This window comes from Streptopelia decaocto (genome assembly GCF_964273445.1).
Source record: "Streptopelia decaocto genome assembly, chromosome: Z".
In the NCBI taxonomy this organism is placed as follows: Eukaryota; Metazoa; Chordata; class Aves; order Columbiformes; family Columbidae; genus Streptopelia; species Streptopelia decaocto.
In genome coordinates, this window is record NC_138657.1 from 16,815,209 (window position 1) to 16,831,835 (window position 16,627).

General features: G+C 42.7%; 1 protein-coding gene across 1 annotated transcript; it reads right to left on the minus strand.

The window, feature by feature from the left end:
- Positions 1-3,252: 3,252 nt before the first annotated feature.
- On the minus strand, positions 3,253-15,443 carry FXN (frataxin). The gene is made up of 5 exons (XM_082074255.1): positions 15,284-15,443; positions 13,449-13,546; positions 12,053-12,173; positions 7,538-7,635; positions 3,253-4,208 (listed from the first exon to the last, which is right to left on the minus strand). The coding sequence occupies exons 1-5, from the start codon at positions 15,407-15,409 to the stop codon at positions 4,055-4,057; spliced, it is 597 nt and encodes a 198-aa protein (XP_081930381.1). The 5' UTR covers positions 15,410-15,443; the 3' UTR covers positions 3,253-4,054.
- Between the last annotated feature and the right edge of the window lie 1,184 nt (positions 15,444-16,627).

The window sequence follows — 16,627 nt, forward strand, 5'->3', positions numbered from 1 at the left end:
GTAATACTATTGTCGTATCTGATATATTCCTATTTTTTTTAGTAGAACGGTAGAGAACATCGATGGCTAGCAGAAGAGCCTACAACTGGAAACCAACAATGCTTCCAAAATTACTCATTGTAATACTGATAACTTACCATAATTACCACGACAAACAATTTTAAAAACAATTCAGCAAATTGGGGATGGCAGCAACATTATACTGCTTGTGTTAAACATCTACTGTTTCCTTATCTAAACTTGTCTTTCCTTAACCTAACTAAAAAAAAAAAGACTTGTAATTAATTGTTTAAAAATCTTTATCTGTTCATAGCTCTGTTTATTCTGCCCCCAGTGAAACAGCCTCCGCTGGCTTTCTCCTTTGGTAGAGGTCATTAATCTTGTCTTTGTTCTATGACTGCCAACAGTAAAATTTACATTGAAGACATTTTGGGACAGAGGGAGATGTAACTCCAAACAACTTTTTCTTAAAGAGGAGTTGTTGTTTTTGTTTTTGTTTTTTTTAATGCTCAATAGCAAAATGGACTGTGACATGGAACGTGTTTGATTGGTTTCAATTTTAAGCAATGGTGTGTAGTAAATGTGAAATACCACCCCCTAAGGGGCTGCAGCATGCTGCAGCTTGCCCCTGGTCCTTCCTTGCCCTGGCAGTGACATCAGCCCTTGGGCACAGTTAATCTCTTCCTGATGGCCTTTGCCTCTGCCCCTCCCATGCTTCCTCTTCTATTCCGAATGTTCTTCCAGGTATTTTGGCAAGCCTCCACCTTCCTTCCCAGGACTCCCACACATTCCAGAGCTGGTTAGCACAATCACAGAGTTCAACCATTAACCAGGAGCTGAAAGTAATCAAACATGAACCTCCCTGCACATCCCGCTTATTCAGCTACCAGCTCTTCAGGACAGGTCTTTATCGCATTTATTGAAGCTGCCAAAAGACTGCGAATTTTAAAGAACAAAGATGACTTTTTCACATGGAACAGTCTTGCAGGGAAAAGGTAACGTTTCGTAAGAATTATCCCAAGGGGAAAGGAAAATGAACCAACCAACACCATAGAAACACTTAGGCACGTAACTTCTGTCAGAGACGTATGTAGTACTTTGTGATCAATAGAGACTGTGAGCAGTTGTGTGACTACATGAATCAAGACTTCTAAAGAACTCACTGGCACACAGAACACAGTGAATTTGAGCAAGGCTAGAAATGCTGGGACTTTCAAACAGCAGACCAGAAGCAGAAAAATACAGTCACCACTTCCAGAAAGAGCAATTAGCTATTGGTGAAAACTGATACACCCCAAAAGACCCAACATTGCCCAAGTTCTCTGCTGAGTCTGAGCATCCAGTACAGCTACTAATGCCAATACTTGTCTTTCAAAAGTATTCTGTGCATTTTCCTTCACTAGAGGTGGAGCAACTGTTGTATGGGGAAAACACTGCCAGAAACACGCTGGTGGTTATCAATACTGACTGCGCACAGTCTCCATCAGAGGATTTTCCTTCAGCTGTTTCATTTGGGAGGAGAGAAACAAACTAGTGACGTGGTGTCACGTAACCAGGGAGCAATCTGCTTATTCAAGTAAGTTACGGAAGTGAAAAACAGTACAGAGGAGTTATTTGTCTTGGGGCAATATGCAAAGTCTGACCTTAGGATCGGGGCTTGTCCTGTGCCTCCACTGTACGAGCGCGATGGCTGCCAGAGTCCTTGCCCTGACTTACAATTTCATGCAAATATTAGGGCAAAAACGAGTCGCATCTTATGATTTCATTTTGTACACCACAATAAAACTCATTCTAACTTGTTGATTATGCTTATCTTCACCAGTTAGATTAAATCCATTTGTTATTCAGCTACCTAAACACAGGAAGTTGCATAAATAGCAGAACCAAGGCATGTCAAATGTGGAAGTTAAAGTGCTCTTATAAAATCCACCTGAACTGGCCAAATTTTGAAGAGTTTCTCCAGTAAGCATTTTAAGAAACATAAAAAATTCAAAACAGTGTGTATGTCCGCAGTCTTTAGCTTTGTCATCATAGCCGGAAATCACACCTTTACATAATCAATTAAGAATTCTGCATGCAACTTGATCTTGGCATAGACATTTGCATGAGAGGTAAGGGAATACGGAATGAACCTCCAAATATGAATCAGATGCATGTCAGTGAATATGTTGCATGCAAATTACTTAAGAAAATAAATTTCAGAAAAATCAATCAGAAAAATAATTACACAAGCTATACATGATCAGGCAAAGGCACAACCAGGAGGAAGTATCTTTGATTCAAACATCAGGTCATAACATATATACAATAGGTTCATCTAGCTATTTGAAATACTAGGAGGTAGAACTAACTACTACCATTTTCCATATGCTATAAATTATTTTCACTGTTCTAAATAGTAAAAAGATGTTCTGTTTTTAGCTCTTCTTTGCTAAAAAAAACCCCAACATATTTTGCTTTGGTATTCATATGAGTTGGTAGTCGTTATATTCACCTCATCTCGTAGAGCTGAAGTAGGTAACTGTAGCTAAAGGTAACTGTTTTTATTTTGATTTAAAAACATGCAAACAGTATGCACAATTAACCAAGAGCTACTTCCAGTGAAATGTTACTTTCTATTTATATGGTGGGAAATAGTGGGTAACAACACCTATACTTTAAATGCAAATACTGGACAACAATACTATATAGCTATTGCTTTTCAATGACACAATGAATCACATCTGTAGTAATTCTAGCTAGCCAGAGGATCATGCCAAACTAACCACAAGCATCAGAAGAGCCAAGAAGAAAAATAGTTTGCACTGAACATCTTTACATACATTGATAAAAAATTATGAGAGTATGGTGTAACTGTTTCCTTAAGAATCAGTCAACAACTTTGTGCTTCCATTTTACAGGCAATTAAAAACCACCAGTGGTAATAATACAACCATGCATGTGTTGAAGTGTTCTTCTTCCAGTCCATGATTTCTTTTAGAGTTTTTTTGGTTTAAGATGCGGAGTATGTAATTTATTTCACTGTCATTTTTTAACAGCCTGAAAAAGACAGCTTCATCAGCATAAGTACCATACTCAATTCTAAGAAGAAAAAAGGTGGAAGTTTCTGCATCTGCGCGGTACTAGGGGGAGCGGTGTTGTATCACTGTGAAAAAAGATAGCCTGTCCCCCGCTTACTCAGAAATGCAGTGAAACAAATAGTACTAATTTTTGCTACCATGAGAGGATCTTAATCTGCTCAACTAAGTCGAAAAAGGTCAATAAATTATTTATTTTACTTTTTGAAGAAATAAAGGTAACAGAAAGAGAACTTCACAGTAAAAGAATGAAGTGTTTGCAGATACTGCTGCACAGCTTAAACATCACTTACGAGCCTTTCCACTTCCATAAGATGCTTCCAATCACACAGACTTCTAAGTATTTTAAAATTTAGCTCAAAAAAAATCCTCACGTGAAAGAAAGTAGAATTTACAATTTGGAGAAAAGTGCAAGTTCTGCAATACTTAGAGAAAAACTTTTACTACATGCATTACACAAAATGAGAAGTTTCTACTTGCCACAGTAATTTAATTTATGATGTGTTCAATTTGACTGTCATGTGTTATTCACTCAAAAGAGTCACAAATTTTAATGCAGTGCATTCCCAGTACCACAACTTATGTCAATGCAGTTTGCAGGCGTTTCTTTTTTTGGGTGAAAGCTTCACCAAAAGAAGTTGTGTGTGCTCATCAGAAGTCACCAGCTGCGTCAATCCTTACATCTAAATGAGACTACAGAGACTAAGAATTCAGACTTACTTCTGCAGTAAGAAAGTAAGAAATGCAGTGACAGGAAGGGAGACCTCAACCACCCGTACTGCATGGACACAGATGCAAGCAGTGACACAGAAACCCAAAGACTGAGCACTAGAGAAAAATATATTATTTTCATTTTTGTTGCACAACATAGTGATGTCATGAAAAACAACAACAGAATTAAGCTCAGGTACTTCAGAAACCAACGAAGGGCTTGGCTTGCGGTTCAAGTCTTTAAACTTTCATGAGGTAGAATATCATCAAGTATCTTCTTTCCCAGAATATATTAAGCAGGACAAATCCAATTTCGTTTTTAACGCTGTTGAAAATTCTTTTGAGAGAAGTTCATGAAGGGATACTCTGTCATGAGAATATACCCAATTCCGTCCAGTCCAGTCATAGCGCTTGGGCCCACTAGAAAACAAAACACACACTGTGTAAGTATTCATGGGGAGCTGCTGGAAGCATGTATTACCCCAGAGAGTGCCCAGGAAAATGAAACAAGTTATCATGGAGAAGGATGGGTGGGCAGTCCCAGGAAGTGGAGCAGAAAAGGCCAGATCTGCCAGGAACTGCTGAGCCATCTAACAGATATATCTGAAAGGTGACAAGATACATCAGTCACTCCCAGCAGACACAAGCTCCTTCCCTTCTTGCTTTTGGCACTGATTTACCCAATTTCTTCCCTTACCCACATAATTTCCTTGCGCATGCATATTACAAGGGATATTTGTATAATGCTGAATTAATGCTATTGATTAGTTCTCGTAGCAGTCAGATGCAGATATTCTAAGCACAGCAGGACACAGATCACCACTGTCACTTTCTCTTTAGATGAAATAAAAGAATTACCAGCTGAATCCCAATATATTGGCATGTGGGATATTTATATTTAAAACGCCTTTTTCCTCTGTTCTATCATATAGTTGTTGGCTTGTTTTTTCAGGTCTAAATTAAGGATCAAGAAAGAAACTTGAACACTCGGGTTCAATTCCAGACCTTTCTATCCACTCAGTTCTCCACATCTGAAACAGGAGCATGACTGAAAGGTGCTCACTACTGCCAATGTCAGCTAGAGAAACTAAGAAAAGAGAAAGGAATGAAATAACCGTCTGGGATAAACACACAAACCATCAGTCTTACCCTCGAACTCATAGGGCAAAATGCCTTGGAACTCAGACAATCCACATACAAGGCCTGCTAGAAAACAGACTATGCTATGTATACACAAGAACTATCTGCAGGTTCTCTACAAACATAAACACTGATCTGAACCTTGAATATCTGAATTACTTGCAATATTCAAATGAAGAACTTTCCAACCACTAACCAAACTACCAGAAACTACAAATGCAAACACAAATTAGAGTCACTTCCACTGAAATCTCACTTGCTGTGTGTGAATTTGTAGTTATTTGGAATGGAGATTATGTGCTCCAGTTACTTTACTACGCATTTCTCACCTCTTTGTCTTTGCAGCAAGCGTATGTTTATGCTGTCCTGCACCTAGGGAATGTCAGAATGGGATGCAGCCATTCATGAAACCAGGCTAAGACAGGCCATTTAATCAACACCGACACAGAAAAGAAATGCTTTAGTTATTTTAACTGTTTTAAAACATTACATAGCAAATATCAGCAATATGCTTAGCATATGGAACACCACCATAGTTCTCTGAATCTCCAAAATGCTGTACAAATATGTTTTTTTCATTTAAATCAATAATTTAAGTAAGCATCTTGTGAGTTCTATCAACTGCCTACAAAGTTAAATACAGACAGACTTAATACATTTCCCATGGAAAGTCTGCATACATGTTTAAACAATAAGAGAAGAATTAAAGTATCATATTGAAGTATTATTAAGAGATGCCATGTAAGGCTGAAAAGTCTTTTCATTCAAAAGAGCTACATGAAGTTACTGCAATCACACTGCTGGCAGGTTGCACCCATCCTCTCACTCCGTTTTTTTAAATTGTCAAGTAAGTAAAGCTTTACAAACACAAGCTGAGGTAAACTTTGGTGTATAGATACATGACTGCAAAACACAAAGTAAAAAAATTTCAAGAAAATGTCTCTCACATCTTAAGAATTTGTCTCCCTTGGGAGGTGTTTGTTAAGACTCCAGATTCTACATGTACTGTATGAATTTCCAAAATATAACATTCAAGCGATCACTGGCAGTAACATTTGCCTCTTTCACTGGACGCTACTCCAAATCATAGTGTACTTGCTGTCAGAAGCTAGGAAGTGAACATGTAGTGTCATATTTCAGGAAATACCACTGTTTTCCATTATACCAGTTAAAGAATCACAAAACTTAATGTTTGTAGGTGAACCATTTTGCATCACAGATGATGAAAAAGACCGTACGAGAATTTTCAAGTTTATATCTTTGTGTATTTTTTTTCACTACTGGAGCAATCAAAACGAAAAGCTTAACATTATTTCACGAATGCCATATTCTGGAGCATGTATATCTTAGCTCAACTAGGGTAGGCTCCAAACAGCTACAAATTCCCTAAATTTGGGGTTTCATATATAGATGAAATCTTTGTGTCAGTGACAGAAAAATATCATAGTCATCTTAAGCAAAATCAAGGTTCAGAAATTATTCTTGTTGCAAAACACACGGAATGAACAAATTCTGAACACAAACCCTTCATCTGTCTAAACAAAAAGGTTTGTTACCTTGCTAGGCCTGTGCCTTAGCAAGTCATGTACCTATTAAGTAAGTTACTTAATTAGTAAAATGATTCTGGTATAGGAAAGGAGTTAGTAGAAAAAAATTACTAACATAGCATGCTGTGCACCAGCCAGTACAGAAGAACACTAAGGCAAGGTTATAATTTTCTTTAGTTAAATTTTACGTCTATTAAAATTGTCTCTCTTAAAATCTTAAATTCCATTGTGCCTTTTTTTTTTCCCTCATACAAACCCGACTACAGAAGTGTACTGCTGCAAAACCATTCCCAGTTTCGCAATGAATGCATTCTTTCTGCAGGCTGTTCAGGAGGTACGCCTGCCTGGTTACTGGCAGCGCTCACGCGTTCCAGCTAGCTGGCTCCTCCACCAGCACCGCGGACCAGCTCCCTCTGTTTTTTTCACTGGGGTAGTGGCAGAGAATACAATTTTTTGGGGGAGACAGCTACAACATTTTCCCTCCTGATTGCACTCTCTGCTGAAACCAACCAGGAAACCTGGAATGGGCCAAAGCACAGCATTAGAGAAGGCAGAGGGAACAGCTAGCCAAGGCTCCCATAAAGTGCAGATGCTTGACAAAAACAACCAGTGCGAGAGCACATAAACATATAAAGCAGGAAATCCCACAAGCCTGGACGGGAAGGAGCCACCCTGTTTAAATACAAAGAGAGGTTTAGATCATAACAGCATCATCACTCTGTTTCCAACAGAAACTCTGGTTATTTTTTCAATAATGGCTGTTTATTTTTCCTATGAGTAGACTATATTCCTGTAGACAGCGGCTTTGGATCGAAACAGTGTATGAAAATTCTGTATTACATGTTTCCTGGATTAATTTAGGTATGTCAGTACACTGCACTGTGTCTCAAACCTCTGTAAGAAATTATTATTGAACATCTAGATTATATCGTGTTCTGAGAATATACCAAGGAAAAAGGTTGCTTATGAAAAGGATTTTACATAGTCCATGCTGTGCTATAAAAAGGGGGATGTACATTTCCACCCAGCCTGTAGACATTACATAACTTACACATAACCTACCTAGTGGGTGAGGACAGCCAAATCTGCCGGTTTGGTGTTTGCTTATTGATTACATATGTTCCCATGTCTCCACCTAATTTAACTGTTAGAACTCCACTCTTAAAACACAAAGAAAATGAGAGAAATTAAAAATTTGCATCCTGTTACTTGACAAGAATTACATCATCTGCAGTAAATAAACAGAAACTTACACATCTGTATCATATTCCCAGCTATTTCCCAAACAACTATTGCTTGGAATAGGACAACCTACATATCTTCAAGTCTGATCTAGACTTTAAACCTTCTGGTCAGAGTTTTAGTTTGTTTGCACCACTCACAATGGCACTACTTCAATAATGCTCTTGAGCTTTGACCTGTCATCTTGAAAGGACTGCTGGTTTATTTTGCAATGACTAAAACATCATCCAATAACATTTTTTTTCTATTAATGAATAATGCAGGACTGGTGTGGCTTGAAGTCAAGAAGCTTTATGTGTCATTGCTAGATTTTTGAGCCATGCAATTTTACCTAGTTTTTCTTAAGTAACTGTAACAATTTCCCGGTGAATAAACACAATACTTTCTCCAATAATTCTGATGAAGTGCCTAGATCCTGAATCATACCTCAAAAATGTTCCACTTCTCAACTCTGTGAGGTCTGGCTTGTTTTAGTTATGCCAGCTTTAGACCATTATCCTAATGCGCATTTATTTTCTCTTCCTTACTCACATTTCTTACTGACAACGTGATTCACATGTCTCTGACATTTGCACCGGTGCAACTGAAAAGCAGATGTAACTCTGCAAAATATTTGTTGTAACTGTAAAAGAACAGCACTACCTGGACTAGAGTTAACCTGAAGATGATCTGAATTATGCTAATTAAAAATGATATCTCTACAGAATACAGCCTGATGATTCAGGTAATAGCTTAGTCGTATTTAGTGTTTCTCAAATACTTCATGCCCTATATTAGAATAAAGCTCAAAGAGCATGTTAGGGTGATTATGTTGGAACAGCGATATAAAGGCTTCACTCTCTTTCTGCATGCTCTTCAGTCCCATATTAAGTATTCAGCATGATGTTCTGCTGTACGCTACAGAAACACTGTAAGTAAATAGGGTCTTAAAGAGTTAACAAAAAATTACACTATTGCTTATATTGTGTGTCAGCTGTTGGAGAGTATTGTTCTTCTGTCATTGCAAATTAAAAGGTTAATTTCTAATGCTGTGTTTAAAACATTTTCCCATACATTTTGCAAGGCCTCTGAAATACTACAAAATACAACTTTTTAAGAACTTTAAATGCAAGATATTTTTACCATATTTTAAGAAATACTACTGTATGTGTTTTGTACTGTGGATGAATGCTGTTAGCTCATACTAACACGAATATTCTTCAAAAGATATTTTTTATTCCTGGACAAGAAGACAAATTGCACAAAGAAACCTAGTTCATAACAATTCACTGGCATAAGACACCTTTACCACGTTTGCCACCTTGTGGCCTGCGATGGCATCAGCCTTGTTCGTTTGGAATTAACTCGAGTAAACTTGGGACTGTTGAACATTTTGCTCTTAAAAGAAAAATGACAAGATAGTATGACATCATACTGTCTATGCGAAAAATGACTACTGGTAAGAATTAAGATGGGTGTAAAAATAATTCTTCCTGAGCTTCACTGTGAATCAATGTAAAATACAATCCACTCTACAGTGGCTGGAGATAAAATTCTGGCATCAGTTGACTCACCACCTTCACATCATGAAGTGTCTGTTAAAGAAGTAAATTATAAACTTTCTCCTAATTTTTGTCCTAAAATCTTTAAATTAAGCTGATAAGTGCTGATATGCTAAAATATATTGAATGGTAACAGTTAAACAATTATTTTATTTTCAGAAAAAAAACAACTAGCTATAATATTAATCACATACTTAATTAAAGCAACAAATAGTATTTGCTAGGGGCAACAACAGAATCCTACTAACAATATGTTATTTTCTAGCCTAGCTATAAGAAATAAAGAATGAACATTACAGTGGCAAAGTTACACAGAAGCAAGTTTGAAAACTACTGGGTTTCAGTTAGGGTTTGGTTTGGTTTGGTTTGGTTTGTTTTTTCCTCCACAGTGCAACCCAAACCATCTGCTTCAGTGTTCCTGAGCATAAGAGCTTAACTGACAGGGTTAGCAGAAAGCAACCTCCTTGTGGTAAGGCATGAAGAGGGAGCAGCAGTTACGTAACCTCAAAAAATGCCATAGTGAGAGACCCGTGCTACAGACAGCAGCGTGCAGCAAAACTGCATTTTCTTCCAAGTCATGCAGAGGGCTGTGACATACAAACCACATCAGGAATTGTATATAAAACTAATAAATTCCCTATACAAATAAAACTGACATTTTTAATCAGAGTCTGTGACTCCTGTAAACAAATTTGCGTGGCTGAAGGCTGAAATTATCGGACTAGCACTCCCACACTGTCTCCTGTGACAGTTGCCTTCTCCCCATGTATGCCCTGGTGCCGCTTTTGCAACCACCTATCCAAACATTGCATCCTCTTGTGGCTTCTCTCCACCACAGGCTGAGTCATCAATAAAGCCAGGACAAACGTACCCTACCTGGTCAAGGCAAACACCGCTTCTCAGTATTCAGGGCAATCAAAGAAACTCCTCTACCAGGTGCATGTGATGTACATGTACTATGACACATGGGTCTATCCTGGTAGCCACCAGGAGGGAAGTGACTGCTGATGTCAGAGATGTCAGGGATCCACCCAGGGGTACTGAGGGAGCTGCTGGAGGTGATCACTAAGTCACTTTCAGTTATTTATCAGCAGTGCTGGCTAACCTGAGAGGTCCCAGTTGACTGGAAGTTGGTGAATGTGTCACTTATCTACAAAAAGGGTCAGAAGGATGACCTGGAAAGTTACAGCCCTGACCTTGGTGCCGGGGAAGGTCATGGAGCAGATCATGCTGAGCACCATCACACAGCACATACGAGACAACCAAGCAATCAGGCCCAGTCAGCATGGGTTTATGAAAGGCAGGTCCTGCTTGACCAACCTGATCTCCTTCTACGACAAGGTGATTCGTGCAGTGGATGATGGAAAGGCTGTGGATGTTGTGCACTTAGACTTCAGTAAAGTCTTTGACACTGTATCCCGCAGCATTCTGCTGGAGAAGCTGGCAGCTCGTGGCCTGGATGGATGTGCTTTATGATGGATAAAGAACTGGCTGGAGAGCCAGGCCCAAAGAGTTGTGGTGAATGGAGCCAAATCCAGTCGGTGGCCGGTCACGAGTGGTGTTCCCAGGGCTCAGTATTGGGGCCAGTTCTGTTTAATCTCTTTATCAATGATCTGGATGAAGGGATTGAGTGCACCCTCAGTAAGTTTGCAGATGACAAGTTGGGTGGGAGTGTTGATCTGCTGGAGGGTAGGAAGGCCCTACAGAGGGATCTGGACCAGCTGGATCGTTGGGCTGAGGCCAATTGTGTGAGCTTCAACAGGGCCAAGTGCCAGGTCCTGCACTTGGCTCACAAGAACCCCAAGCAGCGCTACAGGCTCAGGGAAGAGTGTCTGGAAAGTTGCCTGACAGAAAGGGATCTGGAGGTGTTGACTGACAGCCAGCTGAACATGAGCCAGCAATGTGCCCAGGTAGCCAAAAAGGCCAACAGTATCCTGGCTTGTATCAGGAATAGTGTGGCCAGCTGGACTAGAGAAGTGATCATTTCCCTGTACTCAGCACTGGTGAGGCCCCACCTTGAATCCTGTGTTCAGTTTTGGGCCCCTCAACAGGAAAGACACAGAGGTGTTGAAGAGAGTTCAGAGAAGGGCAATGAAGCTGGTGAGGGGTCTGGAGCACAAGTCTGATGAGGAGCGGCTGAGGGAACTGGGGCTGTTTAGCCTGGAGAAAAGGAGGCTGAGGGGAGACCTTATCGCTGTCTGCAACTACCCGAAAGGAGGTTGTAGAATGGAGGGTGTTGGTCTCTTCTCCCAAGTAGCAAGTGACAGGACAAGGGGAAATGGCCTCTAGTTGTGCCAGGGAAGGTTCAGATGGGATACTGGGAAACATTTCTTCACAGAAAGGGTTGTCAGGCATTGGAACAGGCTGCCCAGGGAAGTGGTGCAGTCACCATCCCTGGAGGTGTTTAAAAGATGCATAGGTGAGGTTCTTAGGGACATGTTTTAGTGCCAGAGTTAGGTTAGGTTATGATTAGACTCAATGATCTTAAGGGTCTCTTCCAACCAAAATTATTCTATGAAATTAGAAATTAGTTTCTGTCTCCTCTTGTGCTCATTTATTTTTCTTTATCATATCTTTCTCTAAACATTTTAAATGCTCAAAGCATACGACAGCACGTGTTACTTTTTACTAGAATAGTTGCTGCAGTCAGCATAAACAGGCATATTTGAATAAAAAAGCTGTAAAAACTCATTGTGTTTTAAGTGTTGGCATTAAGGTGAATAATTTAAAATTCTCCTTCAAAGGAAAAAAAATCTAGAATAATTACAGTGGTAACAGAATTCTTAAAACATACCCCTAAAGAAACGTCATAATCTTCTGGTGTAAAAGGCTTATCTGTTAGGTCCTCAAAGAAATCTGCCAAGGAGTCCAGTGTTTCTTCAGCCAGTTTTTCGTAAGTGGTCTCATCTAAAGAGCTATACATGACATACAGACCCATAATTAGGAGGAAAAACATGGAAGAGAGTATTTTCCCTATAATAAAAACATACCAAGACCATCACCGTGAAGGAAACAGTAACCGTGAAAAACTCATACAAAACAAGCACCCATTTTTCTTTAGCTAATGTAACAATCCACATTATAAACTGAGGTAGAATTTTGAAATTTTGGTAGTGGAGATCTCTAACTGAGGAATATGTACTGCTTTCCATACATATACTGACCCCTGTGTGCTAAGAGGAGAGAGTTCAACTCCAAAATAAGGCATTTTCATAAAAGCACAGTGTGCATGAATTATGTAGTTCTGAACTCTACAAACAGATACAAGTATCTCCTGTTTAGAAGCGTATGTCATTTGACTCCAAGAAACTCACTGTAGCTATAAGCAGGTTACAAACATCAGAATCATGTGCCATGTCTATGTACAGCATTTGACTCCTCAACTGGTATTACCAGCCTGGTAATTAAGCGTTATTTAAAGGGTGCTTATAAACTAATACATACAATAACCTTGTTCTTCAGAAAGTGTCAAAGCACCCTTGTAGCCATTATGTAAGGTTTACAGCACTTGCGAGACTGCTTCTGTTACCCTCTTTAGTAAGTAGAAAAGTTTGTGGGAACAAGGCCTAGATCGGTTTAATTAACCAAACGTAATTAAATCACGTAAGTTTTACCATCCATGTCAGTGTAAACTTTTAACCAAGCGTATAGGTGGGTATCTTTAGCAACAGACAATTTGGTAAGATCATTTCAGTTTTTGCCAATTGGCATGGCAATACAGCAGTCACTATGAACTATGACTCAGTATCTTCCAGTTGATTATACAGAACACGGAGGGAGAATAGAAGGCCTTAGGATTAGGCAGGATTTGTGCCCTGGCTCAGGGTGCAGTTCACAGACTTCATGGTAAGAGCCATTTTAGAAATCTGCACAATCCTTGACTGGGCCTCCAATTCCAGCATCAGAAGGGGAGAAGTCTCTAACAGGTACTGTGTCACATCCTCCCAGCACCAGGCAGAAACTTCATGCACCCTGACAAGTGAAATGGTGCTAGACACCTATGCTTAGGTACCGGAATAACTACCTAAGTGACTTCCCAAATTAACCCAAACTGCTTTTTGCTAAAATCATCCTTTTCCTTTACATCATCACATCAGCATTACATTAATTTGACAGTCTTATCGTGTCTAGAGATTATCATAAAATACAGAGACAATATTTTCATATGAATATCTCAAAATAAAATTTACCTTGTATCGTTCAGAGTTCCTGCATTTCTTAAATTCATGAACTGAACAGTGTTGCTCTTCACCGCTGCAGCATATTGTAATTGCTGTTGAAAGTAAGCCTAAGGAAAATGGAAAAGTCAAAACACAAAGAACTATAAATTACATATTTGCCACACAAAGTCAATAGATCCTTGAAGACCTTTCCCCCCCACAAATATTCATATTCTATGTTACAGAGCTAATATGGAAACAATTATGCAGCTTTAGTCCTTGGATGATTGAGGCAATCTATAATATTTTCTTCTGATACAAGTGGAAAATAAAATAACTTTATTTATACAACAAGGAACTAGGAAAGAGAAGAACTATTTTCTTTTCTATCGCTCTACCACAGAACTACTGAGCAACTTCAGACAACTGGCTTAGGCCAAGATTTTCACAAGTATCAGCTACTCAGACACTTCATTACCAATAACTTTTGTCCCTCTGTTAGAAGCCATGAATATACTCAACTGAAACAGACAGAAATCCCGAATCCTCCTTACAAAAGCTAAGAGCTAGCATCACACTTCACATTCCACATCTCTTCTGTAGAACAAGCTGTTTCATTTCTTGTTTTTCTTCTGTTTAAAATAAGCTTTTAAAAACAAATCAAAATTACAGAAGAGCTGTATCAACATACTGGCAATACAATACAAGGGATCAAAATGGGCAACCCCTTTGAGGGGAAGCAATCCATCAACATGGATAATGTTGACTGCCTAGTCTAACGCACTAGCAGAAGCTCACCAAGAAAGAAAGATAGCGTGCTTGCCATTTCCTTCTTAACCTGGGCTATTAAGGCATATATTTTTGGATGAATGGCAAGATAGCATGCTTGATTGCTTTCTGTGTACTTATACAAGGTTTTAAAAAGTAACAGAGCTGAAAAACAAATAACGTTTCAGAAGGAACTATGACAGCCCCTCTTCAAGTGCACATGAGAGCAAAACACAAACACATCTCTCTCCATATGGTTTGATGTCTGTCCTCAGGCATTACAGATGAACTCGTCTGTTAGGTCAAAGCCATCACACAGACATGAAGGACAGACAACAGCAAACTCCTTGTAACATCGCAATGATTTGGCTGACGAAGTACACATTGATGTCTACATGTTTTTCACCGCAACCTTTAGCATTTATTTAATACACATTTAGGATCAAAAGCTGTAGCGGCATAAATCCATTGAGATTCCGGACAGCTTGAGAAGCTGTGACTCCATCCCTGTGCTCACGCTCAATTTATGACTCGAGACTGCCAACACGGTGCTGGCACACGGCTGCTATCCCTCCTCCGCATACCAAACCGGGCGCTAAGGCTGGCCAGCACGCCCCTCCTGCCACGGGAGAAGGGCAGCAAACCAGCCAACAGCTCCGGAGAGCAGCAGAGGCCGAGCTCCCCGCTGGGCAGCCCCGGCTGCACCTGCAAGGGCCGCGAATCCGCCAGACCACCGGCCCGGCCCTCCGGCGCCTTCCCGCGGGCGCAGGCCGAGGCTCGCCCGCCGCGGGCAGCTGCTGCCGGGCGCCGCTCCGCCCTCGCAGGACTCCGGCCCGCCCGCCTCAGCGCCGCTCGCACGGGCTGGCGCGGCAGGGAGCGAGCGGCCTTCCCCCGCCGGAGAGGCAGGGCCCCGCTGACCCGCCCCGCGGAGAGCCCGGCGGGGACTGTGGCTGCCGCCCCGGCCGCGAGCCCGGCGGGGGCGACTAGGGGCCCGTGGCCGGCTGAGGAAACCCCGCCTGCCGCCCTTCCCTCCCCGCCCGCAGCTCCTTCCTGCCGGCGGCGCAGGCCGCGCCTCGCTGCCCCCGCCCCACTCTCACCGTCCGGCCGCGGCCGGCGGCGGCTGCCCCTGACAGTGGGGCGCCCCCCGGGCCTCCGCTCTGCCGCCGCGCCGCCGCCGCCCGCCGCGCAGCGATCACCGCGCCGGCCGCCCCCGGCCTCCACATGGCGCCGCTGCCCGCTACGGAAGCGGCAGGGGAGGAGCCAGCCCGCCGAGACGGCGGCGGACGAGAACGGCTGCGGCCGCTACCGCCCTCCGCCGGCGCCGCGGGGAGCAGCGCCGGGCCGGGCCGGGGCTGGAGAACCGGCGCCCGGTGCGGGGAGCGGGGTGGCCGCTGGCCCGGCCTGGCACTACCGCCCAGCGCCCCTGTCACGGCGGGGCCCGGGGTCGGGCTCGGGGAGGCGGGGCGCGGAGCAGCCCGTCCCGGGCGGTTGGGCGCTCTGCGGGCCGGAGCCGGGACGCGCAGGCGGGGCGGGTCAGGCGACCGGCGCTGTGGTGCTGGGGGCGCCGCGCCTGCGGAGGGGCTGTGGGCACCGGGCCTGTCGCTTGTGGGAGCGTGTCCGAGGCGGTGACCCGGGCGCAGCCGGGTGTCACCAGCGGGGACGGGCAGCCGGGCCGGGCGCAGCACCCGCAGTACGGCGCGGCGGTGCTGCCGCACAGCCCAGGGCGCGCCGGGGGAGAGAAGCAGGATACCTCGTGTTGTGTGTTTATCATTTGTTTGTTTGCTTGTGTTTCCAGTTCCCCTGCCTCTGGTGGCTTCAGCCGCAGCACAGCCACACTGAACTACAGTGTCTTTTGCTACTGAGACCACATCGCTGCGGCGCCGTCGGTTACGGTCTTTCTCCAGGACGCGCCCGTTGCCGGAGGCGGCACTGCACCCCCAGCCCGGTAGAGGGGGAGAGTGTCCTTGGAGGTGCCGGCTCCTCTTGCACTGTTAAGAGGTTTGGTTGGTTTTTGGTGTTTTTTTTCGTACATAGGAGAACTTGGGGATGTGGAATCTGGCTGGTGGTGTAACGGTAAGTAGCTGCGACGGTCACTTGGTAACATGGCTGCTCCTGGCGGGCACCTTCACCTCAGCTGCTGTTCTCAGACCCAGGAATAATTGCTCATGGGTGAATTTCTGCAGGTATCTGTTCAGGCAAAGCAGCCTTGCTGGGTAGATTTACAAGGAGCTGGACCTTGGAAAAGCAGAAATTACAAGCAACACTACCCGCCACCCTTCACCACTGCAAAACAAACCAAACCAAGTCCAGGCAGGGCAAAGCAAAGTTGCTATTTATTTCTACCTTGCAAGGACTAGTGATTATAACATACAGGCACAGTTCCTACACACCACAGATGCTGACAGCAGCCTGAGCTACAAAATAGTTAGGAAGTGTGTTGT

Bases quoted from the DNA above. Each gene is read 5' to 3' on its own strand.
- FXN (XM_082074255.1), bottom strand. From the start codon at position 15,409: ATGTGGAGGCCGGGGGCGGCCGGCGCGGTGATCGCTGCGCGGCGGGCG. The intron at 12,174-13,448 runs GTAAATTTTATT...TGTCATGTATAG, and splicing joins GGAACTCTGAACGATACAAG to CTCTTTAGATGAGACCACTT. The intron at 4,209-7,537 runs GTAGGTTATGTG...TTTGTTTTCTAG, and splicing joins TGGCTGTCCTCACCCACTAG to TGGGCCCAAGCGCTATGACT.